We start from the raw sequence: 22,897 nt of genomic DNA on the forward strand, positions 1-22,897 counted from the left end.
CAAATGTACTTTTTATTGAGAGGTTGTGAGATCAAGACACCATACCTATATATCATGCAAACCTCAGAAGATATGCTCGTGTGCAGGGTAAAAAAAGCACTAAAAAAAATGAACATTTGCGAATTTAGACATGGGGCAGATTTCAAAAATTTTAGGGCATTTTAGAAAATATGTCATTTTTCATAGAGTACGATCATTTAAAAAAAAAGTTGCACAATATAACCATATGTATTGATTTCGGCTTAACTATAAAACAAATGAAACATCCTTTTGAATTATCATATCAAGAAATATGTGGGCACGTTTCTATAAATAACTATTTTTTGGCAACATACAATATGTGAGTCTTTGTTTTAAAGAAACCAAACAGAGTAAAGATAAGAAATATATTCCAATTTTTTTATACAAGAAAGAAATACAAAAAATGATCGTACTGTATCGATAATTTAACACGTTTCATGAAATGCCCTATAATTTTTTATATTCACCCCATATCCAAAATTGTAAATAACCAGCTTTAGAATGTCCTTTTTACCTTTTGCATGCGTGAAACTCATAAAGTTTGTGAGAAATATCACTTCGTTCATTGGGTGCCGCAAACTCACTTAAAATGAGGTCTACACTTTTTTTTTAGACTTCACAAAGTTTGCATAATAATATTTGCGAACATCACGTTAAACTCGAACAAAATAAAAAAGTCCACATATTTTATGTTGACTTTCTCCAGTCCACATATATTTTGTGGACTTCCACATATATTTTATGCAAACTTCCTCAAGTCTGCATATATTTTGTGGACTTTCTTATCCTCGTCTATATTGTTCGTTATTCGTATGTTTAGGAGAAACAATCTATCTTTCAGAAGACGTTCCTCTCCAACCGTTCATCAAATTAAGGTGATCTTGATAATAGTGAAAATGTATTGTTGTCTTGTTTTCTTTACCTTTTTGTGTTTTTTTGAAATCTTTCATTTTATAAGTCAAAAGGTCATCTGGAAGATAGATTATTCGGTTGATCCAATCTGTATGTTTCTATTCCAGTTTTGAAACTCAAAAATGAGAACGCTAGATGGGTTTTCGATTCTAACTCAAACATGAAAGTTATAAGTCTCTGTGTCAGCTTTCCAACGTCTATAAACACATACATTTTTTATGCTGGATTGAAGAAATACATATATGAGAACAGAGATTGTTCTGCAAAAAAACAATCACATATTTAAGAGAAAGTTCACATATATATAAGAAGTTTGCATGTGTGAAAAGTAAAAAAGTCTTTTTAATCCAGATATTTGCAATCTTGGATATGAAGAGAATATAAAAAATTTATAAAGAATTTCAAGAAATGTGTCAAATTACCCATACAGTACAATCATTTCTTGAAAGAAATATCCTTAATGAATTAAGACAAAAAACTTTTTTTATGCGCTTTTAAGAAATGTAATATATGAGAGGGAGAGAGAGAGAGACAGGAATGATGCAACTCATGATGTGTGTTGGAGATTCAAGTTTGTATTTGTTTTGTGAAAAACAACCCGAGGAAACAAATTTTTCAACTTTTTAATCAATGAAAATTTTTGATATACAAATAAATTTATTAAGAATTATTAAAACATTAAAATAACATCCAGACATGCCGGGCTCGTGCCAGCATAAGGTGTGTGATTCGTGTCACCAATGAAGCATGGCCACAATGCTGATGTCCCTGTGATGGGTCTCTGTTTGTTTTAATCCAACCTTAAGTGGGGTTTGGGTCATGCTTATGACCGATTCCTGTTTCCATTACAGCCTCAGCAACAGAAAATCATTAGGATCGTATGGGTAAGTGCACGCACATACACAGCCAAGTTTTCACTTGAAAAAAGTAAAAGAGAACATAAAAGAAAATCAGTTGTACAATGCCAACATAACATAACAGGTAAAACACAGACTGCACAGAAGTTTAGAAAAATAAATTCTGAGAGCAGTTTGCTGCCAGCTCGGAACATATATCGTTCTCACTTCAAAATCACCTGCAACCATTTCGACAATTACTACTATAAATGTGTTTTGTACAACCGGCAGAATGACATGATAGGAACCTAACTGAAGTGGATTCTTCATAGGCCAAATTATCAGCACTTAATATGTGAAACTGAGCCTACCCAACTGAAAATGTCTGGCGACCAACAATTTTTAAGGGCCCACATATCTTATAAAAGGTCAATGTCTTCTCGAATTTTCCTTTATCACTGCAATCTAAAAGCACAATTTGGTATTGAAGGAGGGACCTTTCATGACATAAATATATGAATGCCTGAAAGCAGCTACCCAACAAAGAGTGCTTCATTTCTCATGAACTAGAGGGCTGTAGACAGGGTACCACATGTTGCTGGCTACAAAGTTCTCTGTTTCCTCCTGAAATAATAAAGAAACACGCACACCAATAATAGGTAAGAACCATGCTGCTGCTTACAAAGAACGAATAATTAAAGCAACCTAAAGACCACAGTTAAAATTTGCATTTCAGTTGGGTAAACACAAAAATATGCATACATGCACACATGCATACCCACTCAAGCATATTATTGCGATACTCATGTTGGGTGTAATGAAAAGAGGCGGAAGCACCAATAGAGCAAATGTCACTCGTAAAGAGTGACCACTAAAGCCAAGAACACAAACACCAAATGTGCACACACAAAACTCTCAAATATGGAAATGACTTAAAGTCATAAGTTGGATTTTATTGAAGAGAAGAGAGAGGGGTATAAAACCCATACATGAGAAGGAGAACACCTCCTCTATTTATAGAGGAGGGAGGCTCTAAAGAAGAGACTACAAGGAGGCTCCCTTGTAGTCGTTGGGAGCTCCAACGGTCAGAAATATGACCGTTGGGGCCCCAACGACTACAAGAGTGGGGCCCCTTGTGGTCATCCTAAAGTGAAAAAATAAAAAGACAAAAAAGTAAAAAGCAAAAAGGAAAAAGGAAAAAGATAAAAAAGAAAAAGAAAGGTACAATGACAGAATTACAATAATACCCCTATCGGGTATTTCTATAAATTAGAATATGTATATATATACATATATGTATACATATACTTGTATATATACGAATGTATATATATATATATATATATATATATATATATATATATATATATATATATATATATATATATATATATATATATATATATATATATTTTAACACGCCCCCTCAAACTTTACGGGGAGAAGACCGAAAGTTTGCTAAGGAGAAACATGAATCGTGGAGTTGGGAGCGCCTTGGTGAAGAAGTCAGCTAGTTGATGCTCTGAAGTAACAAATGGTAATGAGATAGTCCCTCTGAGGTATTCGTCTCTAACATAATGACAGTCCATTTCAATATGCTTGGTCCGCTCATGAAAGGTGTGATTACTAGCAATGTAAATCGCACTTTTGTTGTCACAGCAGAGCTTGGTGGGAGTAGAAATGGGGACGCCCATGTCAGCAAGGAGACTTTTGAGCCATACGATTTCCATAGTTGTCATTGCCATGGCCCGATATTCAGCTTCAGTGGATGACAGTGAGACCTTCTGCTGTTTCTTGCATCTCCACGAAATGAGGGATTCACCTAAAAAAATACAAAGACCGGTTATTGAGATACGATCATTGGGATTTCCTCCCTAGTCAGCATCAATAAAAGCAGTTAAGTCAAGAGAGGAGGAAGAGGATAAGAAGAGTCCTTTGGATATAGTATTTTTGATATATCTGACAATTCTCAATACGGCTGCCATATGAACTGAAGTAGGTGCATGTTGAAACTGGCTTACTGCATGAACCGCATGAGCAATGTCAGGACGTGTGATGGATAGATAGGTGAGAGATCCGATTAATTGACGGTAGGGGGTTGGATCCTCGAGAAGAACACCATCTTCAAGTCTCAGTTTTGCATTAATGACTTCAGGAGTCTCAACTTTCTTTTCATCAGATATTCTTGATTTGGCACAAATTTCAGCAGCTAATTTCATCTGAGATAAGATGTATCCTCGCGGGGAATAAGCCACTTCAATCCCTAAAAAATATCTCAAATAACCAAGGTCAGACATATCAAAAGTTTCTTTTAACATGGTCTTTACATTATCTACTCCCTTTTTGTCATTCCCAGTGATGATCATATCATCAACATACAGCAGAAGCATAATAATGGAGTCACCTGTCCTTTTAACAAAAAGAGCAGTGTCAGTATAACAAGAAGAAAAACCTAAATTTATTAATACATTACTAAACCTATCATACCAAGCTTTGGGAGCTTGCTTAAGACCATATAAGGCCTTTTTTAATTTCAAAATTTTTCCATTTAAATCCATACCCGGAGGCGGTTCTATATACACTTCTTCATTTAAATTACCATTCAAAAAGGCATTTTTGACATCTAGTTGAAAGATTGGCCATTTTTTAACTGCGGCTATAGCAATAAGAGCTCGAACACTAGTCATTCGAGCAACGGGGGCAAAAGTTTCATCATAATCTACCCCATACTCTTGGGCATATCCCTTGGCTACCAACCTAGCCTTATATCTTTCCAATGAACCATCACTCTTAGTTTTCACTTTAAAAACCCATCTACATCCAATGAGTTTCTTGTCATTGGGAGGATCAATGACTTCCCAAGTTTGTGCCTTTTTAAGGGCATTAAGTTCAAGTTGCATAGCATCATTCCAATGAGCATATTGCTTAGCATCATTGTAATGAGATGGTTCAGGAAAGGAGTGAAGAGCAAGTAGACATGCTCGAAAATTAGGCGAAAAAGAGTCATAAGAAACAAATCTATTTGGTATTTTAGAAATCCGATTTGACCTTCTTTGAGAAATCTCTTCGATGGAGTCATTTTGGGAAAATCTTTCAAGGGCACAAGGAGGATTCCTTTCATTCCTTCTAGAGTAGACTTGTATTTGTCTTGAAACATTTTGTTTTAAGTTTTGATCATCGCTTGGATGTTCAACAAGATCTTCACTAAGGGATTCATTAGGATCAATATGATCATCTTTAGGCAATAAGTCAAATAAGAATGAATAATCAATATTTTCATTTGGTTGGTGCGAAAAACCACTTTCCTCTTCAAGGAATGTGACATCTTTAGAGATATAAAGCTTGTTTTTAAGTATGTCAAAACATCGATATCCTTTTTGTTTTTCGCCATATCTCAAAAAAATGCATTCAATAGCCCTAGGGGAAAGTTTATCATTCTTGTGGGTTAAAACAAAACATTTACATCCAAAAATTCTTAGTCTTTTATAATCGGGAGACATATTGTAAAGTTTTTCAAATGGAGAAAGATTTTTCAAGGAGGACGAAGGAGTTCTATTGATAAGATATGAAGAGGTTAGAACCGCTTCGGCCCAAAAAGATTTTGGAATGTTTCTTGAGATTAATAACGTTCTTGTAGTCTCTATTATGTGCCTATGCTTTCTTTCCGCAAGACCATTTTGTTGCGGAGTGTTGGGGCAAGAACGTTGGTGAAAAATTCCATTTTCTTTCAAATAGGTTTGAAAATCATTGGACATATATTCGCCTCCCGAATCGGATCTAAGAATAGATAGATTTCCCAAAAATTGGTTTTTGACCATTGCATGAAATTCTTTAAAGAAGGAAAAAACTTTGGATTTACGACTTAGGAAGTAAATCCATGTGAATCGAGTAAAATCATCAATAAATACCACGTAATACGAAAAACCACCTTTAGACAAAATAGGGGAAGGTCCCCACACATCGGAATGAATAAGTTCAAATGGCCGAGTGGTAAAGTAACTTCTTTGTGGAAATGGAATAGCTTTAGATTTCCCAAAAATGCAATCTTTACAAGTCATGTGATTGTCTTTACAAGTATTGTTCAAAAACGGAAAAAGAGACATTTTTACAAAATTTGGATGGCCAAGTCTCTCATGCCATATTCCAATACTTTTGTCCTTTACAAGATTGCACGATGGCTTAGATGGAAGAGTCAAAAAATCCATAAAATAGAGGTCACCCCTTCTATGGCCTTGCCCAATCAGCTTCCCTGACTGGAGATCCTGCACGGTGCAATCCTTGGGTGAGAAAGAGACTTGGCATCCATGATCGGTAATTTGAGATACGGAAAAAAGGTTTAAATTTATTTTAAGAACGATTCTTACTTTAGGAACAAAAAAGATTTTAAAATTAAGAGATCCAATACTTTCAATTTTTAATGATGTACCATCGGCCGTTGAAACACAAGAAGATATAGGTTCGGAAAAAATATTTGAAAGAGAATTTTTATGAGATGTCATATGAAAAGAAGCATCGGAGTCTAGTATCCACATACCTGGAGGAGATGAAGAGTAGGCAATGGCGGCCCCAGATGTTGAAGGAGAAGCCTTGAGTAGATGTTGGAGAACTTCGGAGATGTGATTTAGAGTTTCTTTGATATCTCCTTCTTTGGTGCTTTCTTCCTTCTTTGGAGAATCTTCTCCAACCGCGGCAATTTTTCCTTTAAGCTTTGGGCAAACCGGTCTTATGTGCCCTGGTTCATTACAATAATGGCATATAATCCCCTTTCTAGGCCCATAGTTATTTTTGTTAAAGTGGGGAGGTCTATATGCTTTAACATTAGATCCGGGCCTAGTAACGGCCAAAACATCATCACTCTTAATGCTCAAACCAAGTCGAGTCTCTTCTTGACATATCTCGGCAAGGGCATCTTCAATAGGTAGGGCTTTGCTTCTATGGAGAAGAGATGCCCTTGTTCAAATTCCGGGCGAAGTCCATGAAGGAATTGAAAAAAGTGCTCATTTTCAATTTGTTCCCTTCTTAGCTTAATATCTTGTGGAGCAACCCACTTAGGCTCAAGAAGAGCAAGCTCATCCCAAAGGGGGGTTAGAGAGCTAAAGTAGTTCCGGACACTCATGTCCATTTGTTTGGTAGAACGGATTTTCTCTTGACAAAAAAATTGTCGAGCAAGATCCTTTTGGGTATACATACCCTTAAGGAAAAACCAAGCCTCATTGGCCCTTCTAAATTTGGCAATATTAGCACAATTTTTAAGATCTACATTGTTCATAAACCATGCCAAAATTTTGGCGTGGTTACTTTCCCAATCCTCGATTTTGGATTGATGTTCATTAATGGCTTTGATGCGCTCATCGCCATCTAAAGCCTTCTCAATCTCATTTTCAATTTTGGTGAGAACAAGAGAGGGTTCGGGAGTAGTTCCCATAACAAAACCCCAAAGTTTCTTACCTCTTAGGTGATTTTCCATAGCGGAGGCCCACATGAGGTAGTTGGACCCATTTAGCTTAAAAGAGAGCTCCACTTTAGAGTCACGTTCCATCGGCACCGAATATTCTTCTCTTTTTCAAAAACTTTGAGAGGCACGCGTTCCAAGATGATAAAAGAGAAGCCCAATCACCAACCGAGCTCTGATACCATGTAATGAAAAGAGGCGGAAGCACCAATAGAGCAAATGTCACTCTTAAAGAGTGACCACTAAAGCCAAGAACACAAACACCAAATGTGCACACACAAAACTCTTAAATATGGAAATGACTTAAAGTCATAAGTTGGATTTTATTGAAGAAGAGAAGAGAGAGGGGTATAAAACCCATACATGAGAAGGAGAACACCTCCTCTATTTATAGAGGAGGGAGGCTCTAAAGAAGAGACTACAAGGGGGCTCCCTTGTAGTCGTTGGGAGCTCCAACGGTCAGAAATATGACCGTTGGGGCCCCAACGACTACAAGAGGGGGGCCCCTTGTGGTCATCCTAAAGTGAAAAAATAAAAAGACAAAAAAGTAAAAAGCAAAAAGGAAAAAGATAAAAAAGAAAAAGAAAGGTACAATGACAGAATTACAATAATACCCCTATCGGGTATTTCTATAAATTAGAATATGTATATATATACATATATGTATACATATACTTGTATATATACGAATGTATATATATAAGTATATGTATATATATATATATATATATATATATATATATATATATATATATATATATATATATATATATTAACAGTTGGGATCGTTCCACAAAATGTAATAGCCAGGTAATTAAGTAGTTTTACTACATACAAAATCTAAAATATAAATTGATTAGTTGTACTTCAGAAACTTAATGCATTTCTTTAGAAATTATTAAAACACCCTCGGCAATAATAATTTCTTCAACCGACTTTCCTCCCCTCTCTATTCTTCATCTTATCTTCTTCACTTCTCTCTTCCCCTCTATGCTAACTGTAAAAAGGGTTCAAGATGGACACATTGTCTAATGATATCAGAGCAATAGTTCTCTTAAGCTGCAGGACTCAGTGAAGAATACCACCAGCCGACGATATGCATATCTAGAAGAGGGAGTCTCTCTAGCTAAGACTGTGCACAACATCGAGCAAGCTTTTAGGAGATTTATCATTATTTTTAGTGTTTTTTGATGAAGCATTTGTGAATTGCATATTTTCCAATATTGCCAGCCCTGTTTTTGGTTTTCGAGCTCGCCATTAAGTATGGAATTTGGTAGTATGTACCTTATAAGATGTGTGTAGGAAGCAGAAAGTGTAAAATGTTGGGAGATATTGAAGTTTTGAAGAGTTTGTTGAAGGTAGGGTTGGCAGCAACCTAAAAAAGAGGGATATGAGTTTTGGGTTGTAACTTGTTTGTTGAAAACCCTTAAATTTCAACTATGGTCAATTATAACATTAGTGAGTTCCAAGTGGTTGCAAGGGCTAAAAGAAAGATACGGACTCCTAAGATGCTTCTCAAGAAAATCTAATATCTCCATGGAGGAATCTTCCAGAGGACAAAAAACCCCAAGTGGGGGTTGTCAAGGATTCAAGCTTCCAAGCTAACAACATCAAATTTGACTGAAAAAATTATGAGAGGTCCTGGTCCATCAAAATATCCATTACTGGAAGAAGGAAACTTGACTGCATTAATAAAAGAGTGAAGAGAACCAAGGAAAGTGACCCCAACTACTCCGATAGGGAATGTGAGAATTACATAGAAATGACATGGCTTCTTCAATCTATAGGGCCATCAATTGGAAATACTTGTACGATTTTGAGATTGCAAAGAAAGTGTAGAACATGGTTTCTGATGCTTTCTTGAAACATACCAATGTTGCAAAGAAGTGTGACATAAAGGATAGAATAAGGAGATTCAATAAGGGAATAGATCATTGAGAAACTGCTATAATGAGCTTAGAAAGCTTTAAGAGGAATTAAGCCATTACAATAGAGCTAAGTTCTCACATTTTGTGAAAGAACAAAGAGAAAAAATGAGAAGAAAAGGTGCTTTGATTTCTTGTGAAGACTGGATAATGATTGTGAGCATATTAAGTCAAATATCATGAGAAGAAAAAAACTATGCCCCTTAGAACAGTGTTCTGTCCTATAAAAAGAGGAAAATTGTAAAAATTTTATAGTAACCAACAAGCCTACCACAAAAAGATAAATCTTCCTAGGTGATGATTTCTCTTAATATGTCAACTGAGAGAGAAGGGGAGAGGGAGTGAGTGTGCGAGGATGTGATAGAGGTTATTCTAGTGTGGATGAGAAGGATAAACTAAAGTCCACACACTATGAGATGCATCAACATATTAGAAATCAATAGGGAACTTGGGGAGAATGTAAGATAGAGAAAATTATGCATACAACACTTCCTCAAGCACTTTGAATTTAGCAAAAAATTATAAACGAAGAGGGGTTTATATGTCTAAAGAAGAGAGTGGAGGAGCTTGAGTTAAGAGCAGCAACCTGTCATGTAGATACAGATGTAGGAATGGGATATGGTGCAAATACACCTTTTTTCTTGTTTTTTATTTTATGGGGAAACTAGCATCGGGTTGGAAGACTTTCCGCATTGGAAATTCATGTCAAGCTATGGTAGCCATGCTCGATGTAAAACCCTGAGGCCGCTTCCCTCATTTACCAAAGGTCACAGACCCTAACTATCGAACTTGCAACACCTTTCAAAGATTAGGACACCAGGACTGTTAAAGTATATATATATGCTAACATATATATATATATATATATACATTAATATGTATATATATATTTCTTGATGTAATAAGTAAAACCTATTATGGATATTTTAGTAATTTTCCCTTATGTAATTAGTTGTGTTCATTACGGGCACTTTATGTTTTTATTATTTTTATAATTTATTCTTTTTATCAAGGATATTATAGTCCTTATAATGCTCTTGAAATAGAGCTGTTGGTAGTGCTCCCAATAGCTTCTTTGCTTCATTTTGTGTATAAATAGAGGGTGTAACCCCTCTTGTATGTTAAGCTTGTTCTCAAGCATTGTCTCAATAAAATCCTTATATTTTTTATGTTGTTTCTCATGCCCATAAGTGGTCTCCATTTGTCTATGTTGTTCTTGCCCCATAAGAGGCACTTGTTTGTGTTTACCACATTTCATTACATGGTATCAGAGCATTGATGCTCTTGGGATGTAACTTGTACGTGAAGATCAAGTGGAGAGTCATGAGATTGGTGGAGCATTAGTTCGTTGGTTTTTTACCTTGAAAAGTGTGCCATCAAACTTCAACACATTTCTTGCAATCCTCCTCTTTTTTTCTCTTTTCTCTTTTTCTACTTTCTATTCTTGGTACAATGACAAAAAAAGAAGTGGTTACGATTCTTCATGTCAAATTTGATGAGAAAAATTATAATATGTGGGCCACTGCCATGAAAAAAATTTTGGTTGGCAAAGATTTATGGGACTATGTTGACGGCTCCATATCGGAACCTCAACCTATTCTCACAAAATTTATTTGTGGGAAAGATGGTATTACCAAAGAGGAGCCTCTTAAAGATAAAGACAGAGAAAATACTCTTTTAGAGTACAAAAAGGCTATTAAAGCATGGGATGTTGGACATGCCAAGGTTTTATCCCTATTTATGGGGAGTATGTGTGAAGAACCATGCAAAAATATGTTGGAATTTGAGAGGGCCGATGAAGCATGTGTTTATATCAAACAAACCTATACCCAACATGATGGTGCCCATAAATGGGACTTGCAAAATAAGATTCACAATTGCAAGCAAGGAGAAAGAAGTGTTAAAGAATATTATGGTACTCTCAAAAGACTTTGGGACCAAATGACTAAACTGGAGCCTATATGGGATACCCTTGATGATGCTTGTCATAGAAAAAATCAAATCCTTGGTGAGCAATTTTTTCAATTTATGAGAGGGCTTAGGCCCGAATTTGAACATGTTCGTGTTTCTATCATCCACTAAAACAAAAATCAAGAGGAGCTTCCTCCTTTACATGAGATTCTAGCCCAAGTTTGCATGGAATTGAGGGAGCACCCAATGCTCCATCAATTATGGGATGTAAAGCCCCATTGGAAGTGGAAAGGGCACATGGGAGGCCCAACGACTTGTATCTACTGCGTTAAACGAGGATACCCTCTATCAATGGCCCATAATCATGAGTCTCAATCAAATTTGGTAGGGCCAGCATGGACTTTATTTAGTAATTTCGTAAAAGGCTGAACATGTATAGAAAGTGTGGGGAGGTGCTTCCATGCATGAGGGTGAATCTAGGACCGTTGTAACAATCTCATTGGTTATTAAGGTGGTGAATATAAATTTGTTTCTATTCACCCATCTGCGACATCAAAGCCTTGGTATTTACTCACTCACCCAGCGGGGCCCGCAACATTCGGTTAAGTCATTGGATTGGTTCTAGATCATTGATAAATCGTAGAGAGCATTGGAACAACACCCGAACCTAGATTGGACTTGCGCTCCCATTGCGGACTCAGTCTAGAATCTAGTGGGTCCTACATCGTTGTGCGAACCACTAGCACAATATGTCCTTATCGTCATTTTCAAAGATTTACGAGTAGATTTGGGACCGCTTTTGGCATTGCACAGGAACACCGAGATGTTGAAAACGAGCAACAAGCCATAACTATGGGAAATTCTAGACCGAAACACCCTCCCAGTTTCCTTTACCCAGCTCTATGCGGCTTCAGGGTCGGTCTTCCCAAAGAAAGTTGGTGGATCTAACTTTAAGAATTTCTTGTAGGTGACCACACTAGTGCTCGCGGTCACAACGGATGCAAGATGGATGCACGTTGTAGGCTGCACTATCTGCGCTTGGATATGCTTAATAATAGTCTCGGCTAAACTATTGAGGGCATTCGTTAAGAAGTTCCTCTGCTCCTGCCAATACGCAGGAGTACTAGAATTAGAACGAGTACATGCATACATTAACAAATTCAACCAAAATTTATTAGTAAATTTTACACCTATAGATTAAGCCTACCCCCTTAGGATTGATCCTAGTACAACAATCATAATCATATCAGGCACACAATTTAAATCACAACATATTGATTTAAATACAATTATCCATAGAGTTAAAATATAGAAATTTCACAAGAAGACTCTTACCAGTGATGTAGAGACTGCTTCTGAAGTAAGAGTTTGTGACTTTTATGGTGGTGGTTCGGACTAACTCTGATACCATCTTTATAACGACCCCAACAAACCCTCAAAAAATAGTAGATTTTTTTTTTTAAATATTTGCGAAAAACCTCCCAAGGACCTAGGGTACATCGCATATTTAATATAACCAAATCACAACCATTCCATGCATTGAATCAATTTGAAGCAATAAATTAAACTTTGTTAATTAAATCAATGTCAAAAAGTCTAAAAATATAAAAATTGACTCTCACAAATTTGTTGGAACCCAAGCACCAAGTCATAAGTCTCGTGTCCTCCAGCAAGACAGTCCTAGACATCACTGAGCATTTGTGCCTATACAACAGATTTAGAAAATAGGTAAGAACCATAGTCCTCGTACGAATTTCTCTAAAAATTCAATAGTAAATGAAATAACATAAATTAACTTATGCATAAATTTAAAAGGAATATCACAAGCAATAACTTACCATAATTAACTTACCATTCAAGTATTCAATAGATATCATGCCCAATCAAAATATGCAGAAATGCATGAACTAATGTTGAACAATAAAAGATGCATGATTTAATGCACATTCATGAATAGCTTATTAAGTTATTTATCAAAGTAGTTTTTTCATGCATGTCATCATTAAATGCACACAAATTTAATTTTTAATTTTTCTTAAATCCATGAATATTCAAAATGGACACAATTCTCAAGGTTCAAGGTAATTCTCAGCTATAACTTAACACAAAATTTGTATTTTAATTACTGGGTTTTACACTTGTTCTTCGACTGATATCAGAAATCAACACCACCAATCAACACATTAGGAGTCAACACCTAATATCGGGACATCAAGGAAATCAACATTCACTGATGCTACTTTTTTGGTATACCAATAACTACAACTGAATTAACAACAACACCCTCAGGCAAAGTGGTTGAAAGCTCCCTAAAATCGTGGTTGGGAAGTGAACCTCACATCGGGTTCTAGGACACAATTGCACATGAAGTTTTAGTATCCTCACGGTCCCCCATGATTGTCATCTAAGATTTTCACACTATAAAAGGAACATCAAGAAAGAACTTAATTATACTATTTTGGTCTCTTTTACTATTTAAATCAATTTCAAGTTCATTACACAAGAACCATTTTGCAAATCAATATGCAATAATAGTTTCAAAATCTGACCCTCATAATTTAATAGTGTAATTAATTTTAAAAAAATAATATTTTTCATAAATCATTTAGCAATGCATAAATAATTTAGCAACACATGCTCTTGGCCTATATAGGCCCACAGTTGTTCACTGAAAACCACTAGCATATATCAAAAAGTGATTTATGCAAATTGCAAAATTTCAGTGAACATAAAATAGATACACAATTTTATAATTTATGTTCACAATACGCATTCACAACACAAAAAGAATGCACATTAAGCTAAACACATACACATGTATATAGAAAGCTTGCAGATCATACCATTTATAATTAAATTCATGCATATGATCAACAAACATACATATGATCACAGTCATGCAAACATCTAATTATATTCAGAATCATGTGTATGTTAAGAAAACTACAACTGATCTGTTTAGGATCAAATTTATATACTTAATTCAAAAAATATATATTCTGATAAGATTCATGTACATGACTAGCTGACTGCAAATATGCACACGATCAACTTCTTGTACATGAATCGGCTAACAAAAATATGTACATAATTCTCGATCAGATTCATGTACATGATCAACTTACTGCAAACAGTACATAATCAACTTCATGTACATGAATGGGCTTACAACAAATATATAAGTGTTCTGATTAGATTCATGTACATGAACCGGCTAACAAAAAATATACCTGTGAGCAAATCAAATTCATGTACATAAATCAACCAACCGAAAATAGTCGGTGTCCTGATCAGATTCACGTATATGATCAACTTTATGTACATGAATCGGCAATGCAGAAAATAACAAATGTTGATCAGATTCATGTACATGATCAGCTTCATGTATATGATCAGCTTCATATACATGAATCGACTAACATAAAAAAATATAATATGTTGATCAAGTTCATGTGCTTGATCAGCTTCACCAAGGTACTTTTTTCATAACGATTAAATTCTCTCATTTGAATCTTGGTCATTTTTATATTACTTCGGTGTATGGCCCAGCTACACGAACTATGAAAACTTTTTTTGGTGGGAATTGGAGGTAGGGAGAAGGAAATTATCCCCCTAGTGCTTGGGTGGGGATTTTAATTGTATTTTACACTTAGGGGATTCAAATAAGCCACAATCCCTCACTAAGAGCATGCACGTTTTCACAAATTTTATTCTTGAATGTGGTCTTACAGAGGTGCACATGGAAGGGGGGAATTTTACGTGGTCTAATAAACGACATAATCCCATCCTACGCAAATTGGACCACTTCCTAGTTTCCTCAGACTTCTTACACATACCATGATGTACGGGCTTCCATTGATCCATGGACACTTTTGAATCATGGAGTGATTGGACTATCATGGGGTGAAAGCTGGTCGGCTAAGAAAGGTGGCTTTAAATTTGAAAATTGGTGACTGAGACAAGATGGAATGAGTACAATGTGAAGGAAGCGATTAGACTATCATGGAATACTTTCACCTCATCTAAGAGAAGAATAAATCATTTGGGCTCACTCTCCATTCAGGCACATACATGTGAAGGAAGCGAAATTGTGGGTGAAGCCACTAACTTTTTTGGTCAAAATTTTTGAATCGGGAACCTGATGACTATGACATGAGTTTGTTGGTTTTACCACGCATTGTAGGGGAGGATTCACGAATATTGGAGGAACCATTCACTTTAGAAGAGATTTAAAATGTGGTGAGAGATTTACCTTTGGAAAAATCACTAGGGACGGGCAACTTTCCCATTGAGTACTATAAGGCTATATGGGATTCATGTAAGATGGACTTGATGGAGGCTTTCGGGGGCTTCCATAATAATGAGAGGTTGCCTTCAAGGTGGGGCCAATCGTATCTTATTCCTATTCCAAAGGAACAAGACAACAATGAGAGAAAAACTTTGAGACCAATCTCCCTACTAAACACTACCTTAAAATTGCTCACTAAAGCTCTTGGCAACCGACTTAAAAAGGTCTTACCTTCAGTGATTTCCTCAACTCAATGTGCTTTCCGCTTGGGCAGGTGGTTGCATGATTATGTGGTATTGACTCACAAGGTAATTCATTCTATTTGCGCTTCAAAGCAAAGACATTTATTTTCAAGATTGATACGAGAAAGTCTTTTGATTCAATCAAATGGTCGTTTTTGTAATGAAATGGATTCAACCCAATAAACATGCAAGAACTACTTGATTGAATAATCATACCACCCACACAAGGGTCAAATAACTTTGTTATTGAATAGAGACTCTCTTCAAAAAGAGATGAAAAAATACAAGACCAAAGGGGCCTATTTATAATACAATGAAGGCCACTGTTGGGGCTGCACCCAATGGTCACATTTGTGATTGTTGGGGCAGCTCCAACAGCCATATGGAGCTGTCCCTATCATGGAAAAAGTAAAAAACAAAAAGTACAAAAGTACAAAAAAAACAAAATACAAAAAGAAATAAAAATATCAGCCCTTAATGGGCTGATGCCTATTCAATGAAAAGATCCGGCTTATATATATATATATATATATTAACACCCCCCCTCAAACTCATGGTGGAACAACTGAGAGTTTGCCAAGTAGGAAATGAAATCGAGGTGACAGAAGCACTTTAGTGAAGAAGTCCGCTAGTTGGTACTCTGAGGGAACATAAGGCAATGTGATGGTCTTCTTAAGAAATTCTTCACAAACATAGTGGCAACCCATTTCAATATGTTTTGTCCTCTCATGAAATGTATGATTGCTTGCAATTTAGACTGCACTCTTGTTGTGATAACATAGTCTGGAGGGTTCTGCAATGTGAATTTCCAGGTCCTCTAGTAGTTGCCGCAACCATACTAACTCCAATGTGGTTGTTACCATGACACGATACTCAGCTTCAGTTGAGAAAAGCGACACCTTATGTTGCTTTTTGCATCACCATGAAATTAGGGAATCACCTACAAACACACATAAATCAATGGTTGAGCGTCTATCATTTACATCCCCTTCCTAGTCAGAATCAGAATATGCAATGACTTTTAACGAGAAAGAGGATGGTAAAAACAATCTATGATTAATGGATTTCTTAATATATTTAGCAATTCTCATTACAACACTCATATGCACTGTAGTGAGAGCATGCTGAAATTGACTAACAGAATGAATAGCATGAGATATATCAAAATGAGTAATAGAAAGATAAGACAAAGCTCCAATCATTTGTTTGCAAGGAATTGGATCTTGCAGAGGCTCGCCATCATCTTTTTTCATTTTGGCATTTATGATCTTTAGAATATCAACTCGTTTTTCATCCGAGAGTCATGATCGTTCAATGATCTATGTCGCGTACTTGGTATGTGACAAAAAATAACTATGAGGTGAGTAGGCTACTTCTATTCCAAGAAAATATCGTAAAAAGCTAAGATCTGTCATATCAAAGTTGGCTTTAAGCACATCTTTGATATGATTAACTTCATGCTTATTGTAACGCCCCAAAATTTTAACCCAAATTTAAGAGGATTTTTTTTTTAACAGCGGAAACAAGTAATAATATGGGGTTAAACATTCTGGAACATTACCGTGAAGATAAAACCCAAAACATTCGTTTTATTTCAATATCAATGAAAATTAACATTAGAGTTTTAAATGACATGAATAGTTAAAAATTACAATAAACCCAAACGATCCCTAGAACAATAAATCCAAAAATCTCGATCCGATGCCTCATCCTGCAGCCGCTCATAAACCATATTCTTTACCTGAAAAATAGTAAATTGATTGGAATTAGACTACCATGTCTAAGTAGGAAAACTGTTATTTTTCTTGTAGGTATATCATGCGTCAAGTATGTGATGTGAGTGTCAAGTGTGAATCTTTAACATATACCAAAGCACGTAAAACAGACTATGCAATAGCAATAACAGACATACATCTAAGTAAGTAAGCAGGTTATATAACAACTATAATTAAGCAAGTAAAGCTTTTATGCAACAACAATAACAGTAACATGCACAACTTTCAGGTAATGGTCACAATATGAATTCAATTACTTCATATCCACACATTTCAGGATTTGCATTTCATCACACGCTAAGAACATAAAGCATGCTAGAAAGAATATGAAATTATCTCTTTAGTAACTCCACTCACTGTGATACCTAGCTGTTCTAATTGTTTATCTTTTCTTATCCCGTGGGTACACACAGGCCAAGGCAACCATCACAGAAGAGAACGTTCGGGGGTATATTATTCAAAGTTGTTTTATTAACCCGAACATTCTAACTGAGACTGAAAATCCTAAGGGAGCGGTCAGTGACCGAGAGAACCTCCCAAAGGCTAAAACCAAAAACATGATGCATCCCTAACTTCTGTAGAAGAATAAAGAGCTACCACCTAGGACACATTGGTAGTCTGGGTCCCCCCAACTCCGAGGACTCGGGACCAACGAGTCACTTTAGCTCGAAACAGATAAACACGTCCCCGGAGTTTTATACCACCTACCCTCTCCAAGGTAAGCCCGAATCTGAGTGGGTTAATCTTTTCATTTAATTTATTTCCCGAAGTACAGGGCATTTCCCCAACTTCCTTCTACTACCACAGCAGTAGAATTCTCAACCTTAGTCATTTTATCAAGGTGTATAGAACAGTCCCAATCATTTGTCATATTGATTGCATAACCCACTCAAAGTGCTTCGGTGCCTTTAAATCAGTCAAGCACGAATGCCCCGATGCCTTTAAACCAGTCGGGCAACAATATTATATTTTCATTTTCATGTGGATTCACATCATAACTTCGATGGTCTATGCATGATCCTCAACACACTGGCTTGACATTCATATGTCCACAACAAACCGACCCATAGGTTCGGTTATCAGATCATCATTCATCATCATTATTATTATTTATTTATTTTTCAATAGCAAATTGCCACAACGTACCATTAGGTTTTGACTTGTAACATCCCAACACAGGGTGGCATGTATTAAAAGCTCCCCAAACAAACAAAGACACTGTTGGTGTCCTTTATTGAGCATGCAGTGTAATCCTAGAGATTTGGTAATACAACTAGATACTCTTTTCTAAACACATTCTCATTTGAACATTCCACAAGATATACAGCTTAGTTGGCATTTGATACTTTCAGCAAATATGTAGTGTTAGGCAATAGTACTTCAGAAAGATATACAAATTAACATGCATAAGAACATTAAAGAATAAACATCTTAATGGCCATTTGAACCTTCTAGATGATATACACTTAATATGCATTTGAACATACTAAATTATGCAGCTTAATTTGAACAATAAAGATTTTGTCACTTAATATGCAATTGAACAAACTTAGCATCAGCTAAGTACACACATAAGGTATGGCTTAATATACAATCGAACATCAACCTTATATGTGATTAAATCTCCGGATTTGAAAATCACATATTTCTCCATGGTGACCACAAGGATTGATTTTACTGAAAACGTACTTGTACCAGTCGTGGCTTTACCAATAAGATCCATTTTTTTTATATATATATATGTCCTATGACAACCACAAAATACAATACTATGCATTTAAACCAATATTTCCACGTGTGTAATGTTCTTACAATCTGATCAGAGATTTACCTATTTATCAATGCGGAGTACTTTTTGCATTTTCTCTATAGAAGCAGAGTACTGTATTTAAAGTATGTATTATACTGTGTATTCATAATGTAGGTGCAACCCATGACCCTTTGGGGAAGGCCACTGCATCTTGCCATATACCAACACCAACACCTATATGATGCAGATACTTGCTGCATCATCTCTATTACCGTACTGACTCACTGTATTCACACGAACGCCAACTTTGAACACTTTCCATGTGGAGAGGTAGCTTGACCACAATCTAGGTACCCAAATTTATTTGGCAAGATTTTGTGAAACAATATACCCAATTATAGGTCATGCACGTCTATTAAACCAACAGTCCACAGAATCAAAAGACATCCTCTAGGTTGAGTTGTCACTTAATGGAATGGAAAAGTATGCAAAGTACCCAACATAACATAGTAACACCGTTACAACATAGCCTTGAGCACTTAGAAGGTGTAACCAGAATCGAGATCCTATATGCAAATCATTTATGAAAATATCTTTCCATGACAAACAGTAACCTGTCGGACAGAGGTATACGACCTGCAATTTCAGGATATATAAGAATATATATATATTCAATTAACATGAATGATTAATAGTATTGAATACACAGAACCGGAGTCATGAATAGTATTAGACAAACGTAACACTCAATCATATGCACCAGACTTACATCAAGGGACTTATTCATACTCGGGGACCTATATAATATTGTTTTCAGAAACATCCAGGTTCATAAACAGGGTGTATACCAAGAATGCAGGGGAAATCCTATCATTCCAAACCAAAACCTTCATTCACAACACTAGGCATATAAAGTACCAAAAAAATGACACAACAAGGATTTCCCCTAAGATCCATACTTACTGAAAAGTAAATTTGGGTAGAGCATGCTTACAGAACCAATTACACAACTTACGTTATGCAGAAAATAGCAATTTGAGAAATTAAAACTTTTAAGAGAGACGTATATATAGACTCGGTCACGCCGATTGGCTGTGCAACAACCCATTCCATTATTTGCAACATAATATACTACAGAATCATTTAACCCCCCCCCCTTTTTTTTATAGCCGTTAATGAAACCCTATAGCAGGAATCGAAAACCCCTTCCCCCCCCCCTTTTTTTTTCAGAAAAGGGTTAACCCACCCTTAACAGCAAATCCGAAAACTGAGCAAAAGGAGGAACTCGATTTGGGGTTTTTCGCGGTAATCTAAATTCCCAACTTGATGGATTTGGGGGTCCGGCCAACCCACATAGCATGCATGACCCCATATTATACTAGAAAGAAAAATACAGTACCCTACCTCTTTTTAAATCCTTTCTCCCTTTTCGTCGACTTTCCTATCATTGTGCTATCGATCAGCCATGACTCCGCAGAGTCTCTTCCTTGAATCGTGAAAGAGAGAGATACCGAGAGTACACGAGTGAAGGGGAAATGGCAGCGATGCTGCTGGCGGCTGGAAAGGAAACAGGAGGGGAAGCGAGGGCGTTGGCTGAGGCCATCGGTGAGCGAGAGGGCACAGAGTGCAGGGGTGAAGGCCTCCCCTCACCCTTGCGTGATTTTAAGGGTGCGGAAGGGCGTTGATCAGGAAACCCCAGCAAAAAGAGGAAGAGGGAGAGTGGCGCAGGGGGAAGTTTTAAAAGAAACCCCTGGCCATGCGAGTTTTAACCCTAACGGGTTGGCAGATCCGGGTCGGATCTGGATCCGACCTAGGTCCAAATGTGTGTGTGTGTGTGTGTTTCTTTACTTAATGCACCAGTGGGGTGCGGGCTCAGTTCGACTGGGTCCGCAACCCACGAACCCCATGCATTTGGGCCCATACGGGTCCAACCGCAGATCTAGATGTATATATATTATTACTATGTTTTTATTATTATTATCATTTATTTTATATTATATATAGAGAGATATATATTAACACTCCCAATTTGGGTACGGTTTTGGTTTGGCCACACTCATGACCCTCAACCCAAATCTTTTAATGAAACCACCTAGTTGGGCAAAATTTGGATCCGTCTGAGGATTCAATATATTACACGCTTTAAAATACTATATTCTTAATACAATTGGTTTATTTTTCGATACGATCTTGTGGGTCTTTCATAGGTTAATATAGATCCATTTATGTTATCCAAAAATTAACATAATTTAATATGGATCCAAGATCCATTGTGCTTCGTCAATCCTTTTAATAAATTCGGATCCAGAAATCCGAAGTTTTGATCATACTCTGATTTAGAACTAGGGATCCAAATGAATTATTATGGATCCAGCTAAATGTACGTTGATCTTTATGGTTTCAATACAAGGATCCAGATTAATATTGAAATTCTGATATCGAAGATCCAAATGCAATATTATGGATCCGAACATCGCCTTAAGCTATACCAATTCCCACTAAAGTGTTGTAGAAATTTTCTCATTAAAATCCGATTTACTTCAAGGATCCAAATAGGTTATCCAAGATCCAATTACGAATAAATAATTAAAACAATAAAATATTCGTGTATCACCTTAATGACTTAAAATCTAAATTTATTTATCTGATAAAAATCATGGGTATTACACTTATCACCTCCTATGATTATCATATCATCTACGTATAGTAATAACATCACTATTCCTGCATTGGAAGACTTAACAAACGCAGTGTCAGTAAAACAAGATTTAAAATGAAATTGTGTCATCACATTACTGAACCTATCATACCAAGCTTTAAGAGCTTAGTTTAAGTCATACAAGGCTTTGTGCAATCAAAAAGTTTTTCCATGTGCTAAATTCAAGCCTGGTGGAGGATCCATGTAAACCACCTCGTCCAGATTATCATTCAAAAACGCATTCTTGACATCCATTTGAAATATAGGTCATTTTTTAATCGATGGTATAACAATGAAAGTTCTAACAGTAGTCATTAGAGCAACTGGGGCAAAGTTTATTTCATATTCTTGATTGTATCCCTTGACTACTAACTTGGCTTTGTATCGTTCTAATATTCCATCCCATTTGATTTTTATCTTAGAGACTCATCTACAACCTATAGTTTTTTTCCTTTAAGAAATGTTTGGATCTTCCAAGTTTTTGCCTTTTCCAAAGCTTTTAATTCATCATTCATAGCCTTAATCCATTCTTGATGATGTTTAGCCTCATGATAAGATTGTAGTTCGGAATATGAGTGTATAGCCATTAGGCATGATCTATACCTTGGTTCAAATGAATAATAGGATACAAATCTACTAGAGGCTTTTGAAATTCTTATGGATTTTCTAAGACTAGAAAAATCTACTTCTTGGTTTTGAGAATATCTTTCTAAAGGACATGGTGGATGATCTTCGGTACGTCAAGCATAGGTTTGTATGTTATTGTGAGATAGGTCCATATTATCAAGATCACTATTCACATTCACTTGCATTATGCGCGTCTTCATTTTCTCTCTCATGCATGTCATGAATATTTTTACACCTTTCATTGACAACGTCAAAAAGAAACAAATAGTCACAACTTTCTTGAATTTTTTTCATGTTAAAACCAATTTCATTTTCAAGAGAAGTGACATTTCGAGAGACATACAATTTGTTTCTTTCAATGTCATAACTGTAAAATTGTCTATGATAAGACAATACGCATACGAGCACAAATACTTTAGAAAGGATGTGCACGAAGGCACTCTCACAACACTTGAACAAA

The 22,897-nt window shown here is 36.1% G+C and overlaps 1 protein-coding gene across 7 annotated transcripts in view; it reads right to left on the reverse strand.

The window, feature by feature from the left end:
• Positions 1-1,844: 1,844 nt before the first annotated feature.
• Positions 1,845-22,897, reverse strand: part of NAD-ME2 (NAD-dependent malic enzyme 2) — a 192,367-nt gene continuing 171,314 nt past the window's right edge. For 4 of the 7 annotated variants that reach the window (XM_089995502.1, XM_089995498.1, XM_089995500.1 and 1 more), the window contains 2 exons: positions 2,141-2,393; positions 1,845-2,008 (listed from right to left, as the gene is read on the reverse strand). In XM_089995502.1, the coding sequence (XP_089851628.1) occupies positions 2,322-2,393 (72 nt within the window). In that variant the 3' untranslated portion in view covers positions 1,845-2,008; positions 2,141-2,321. Of the gene's footprint in view, positions 2,394-22,897 lie in introns of all 7 variants that reach the window. The other 3 variants (XM_089995503.1, XM_089995501.1, XM_089995504.1) reach the window with 3 other exon arrangements.

The sequence above is a fragment of the Nuphar pumila genome, chromosome 2, assembly GCF_984573655.1.
Source record: "Nuphar pumila chromosome 2, dmNupPumi1.hap1.1, whole genome shotgun sequence".
NCBI classification, from domain to species: domain Eukaryota; kingdom Viridiplantae; phylum Streptophyta; class Magnoliopsida; order Nymphaeales; family Nymphaeaceae; genus Nuphar; species Nuphar pumila.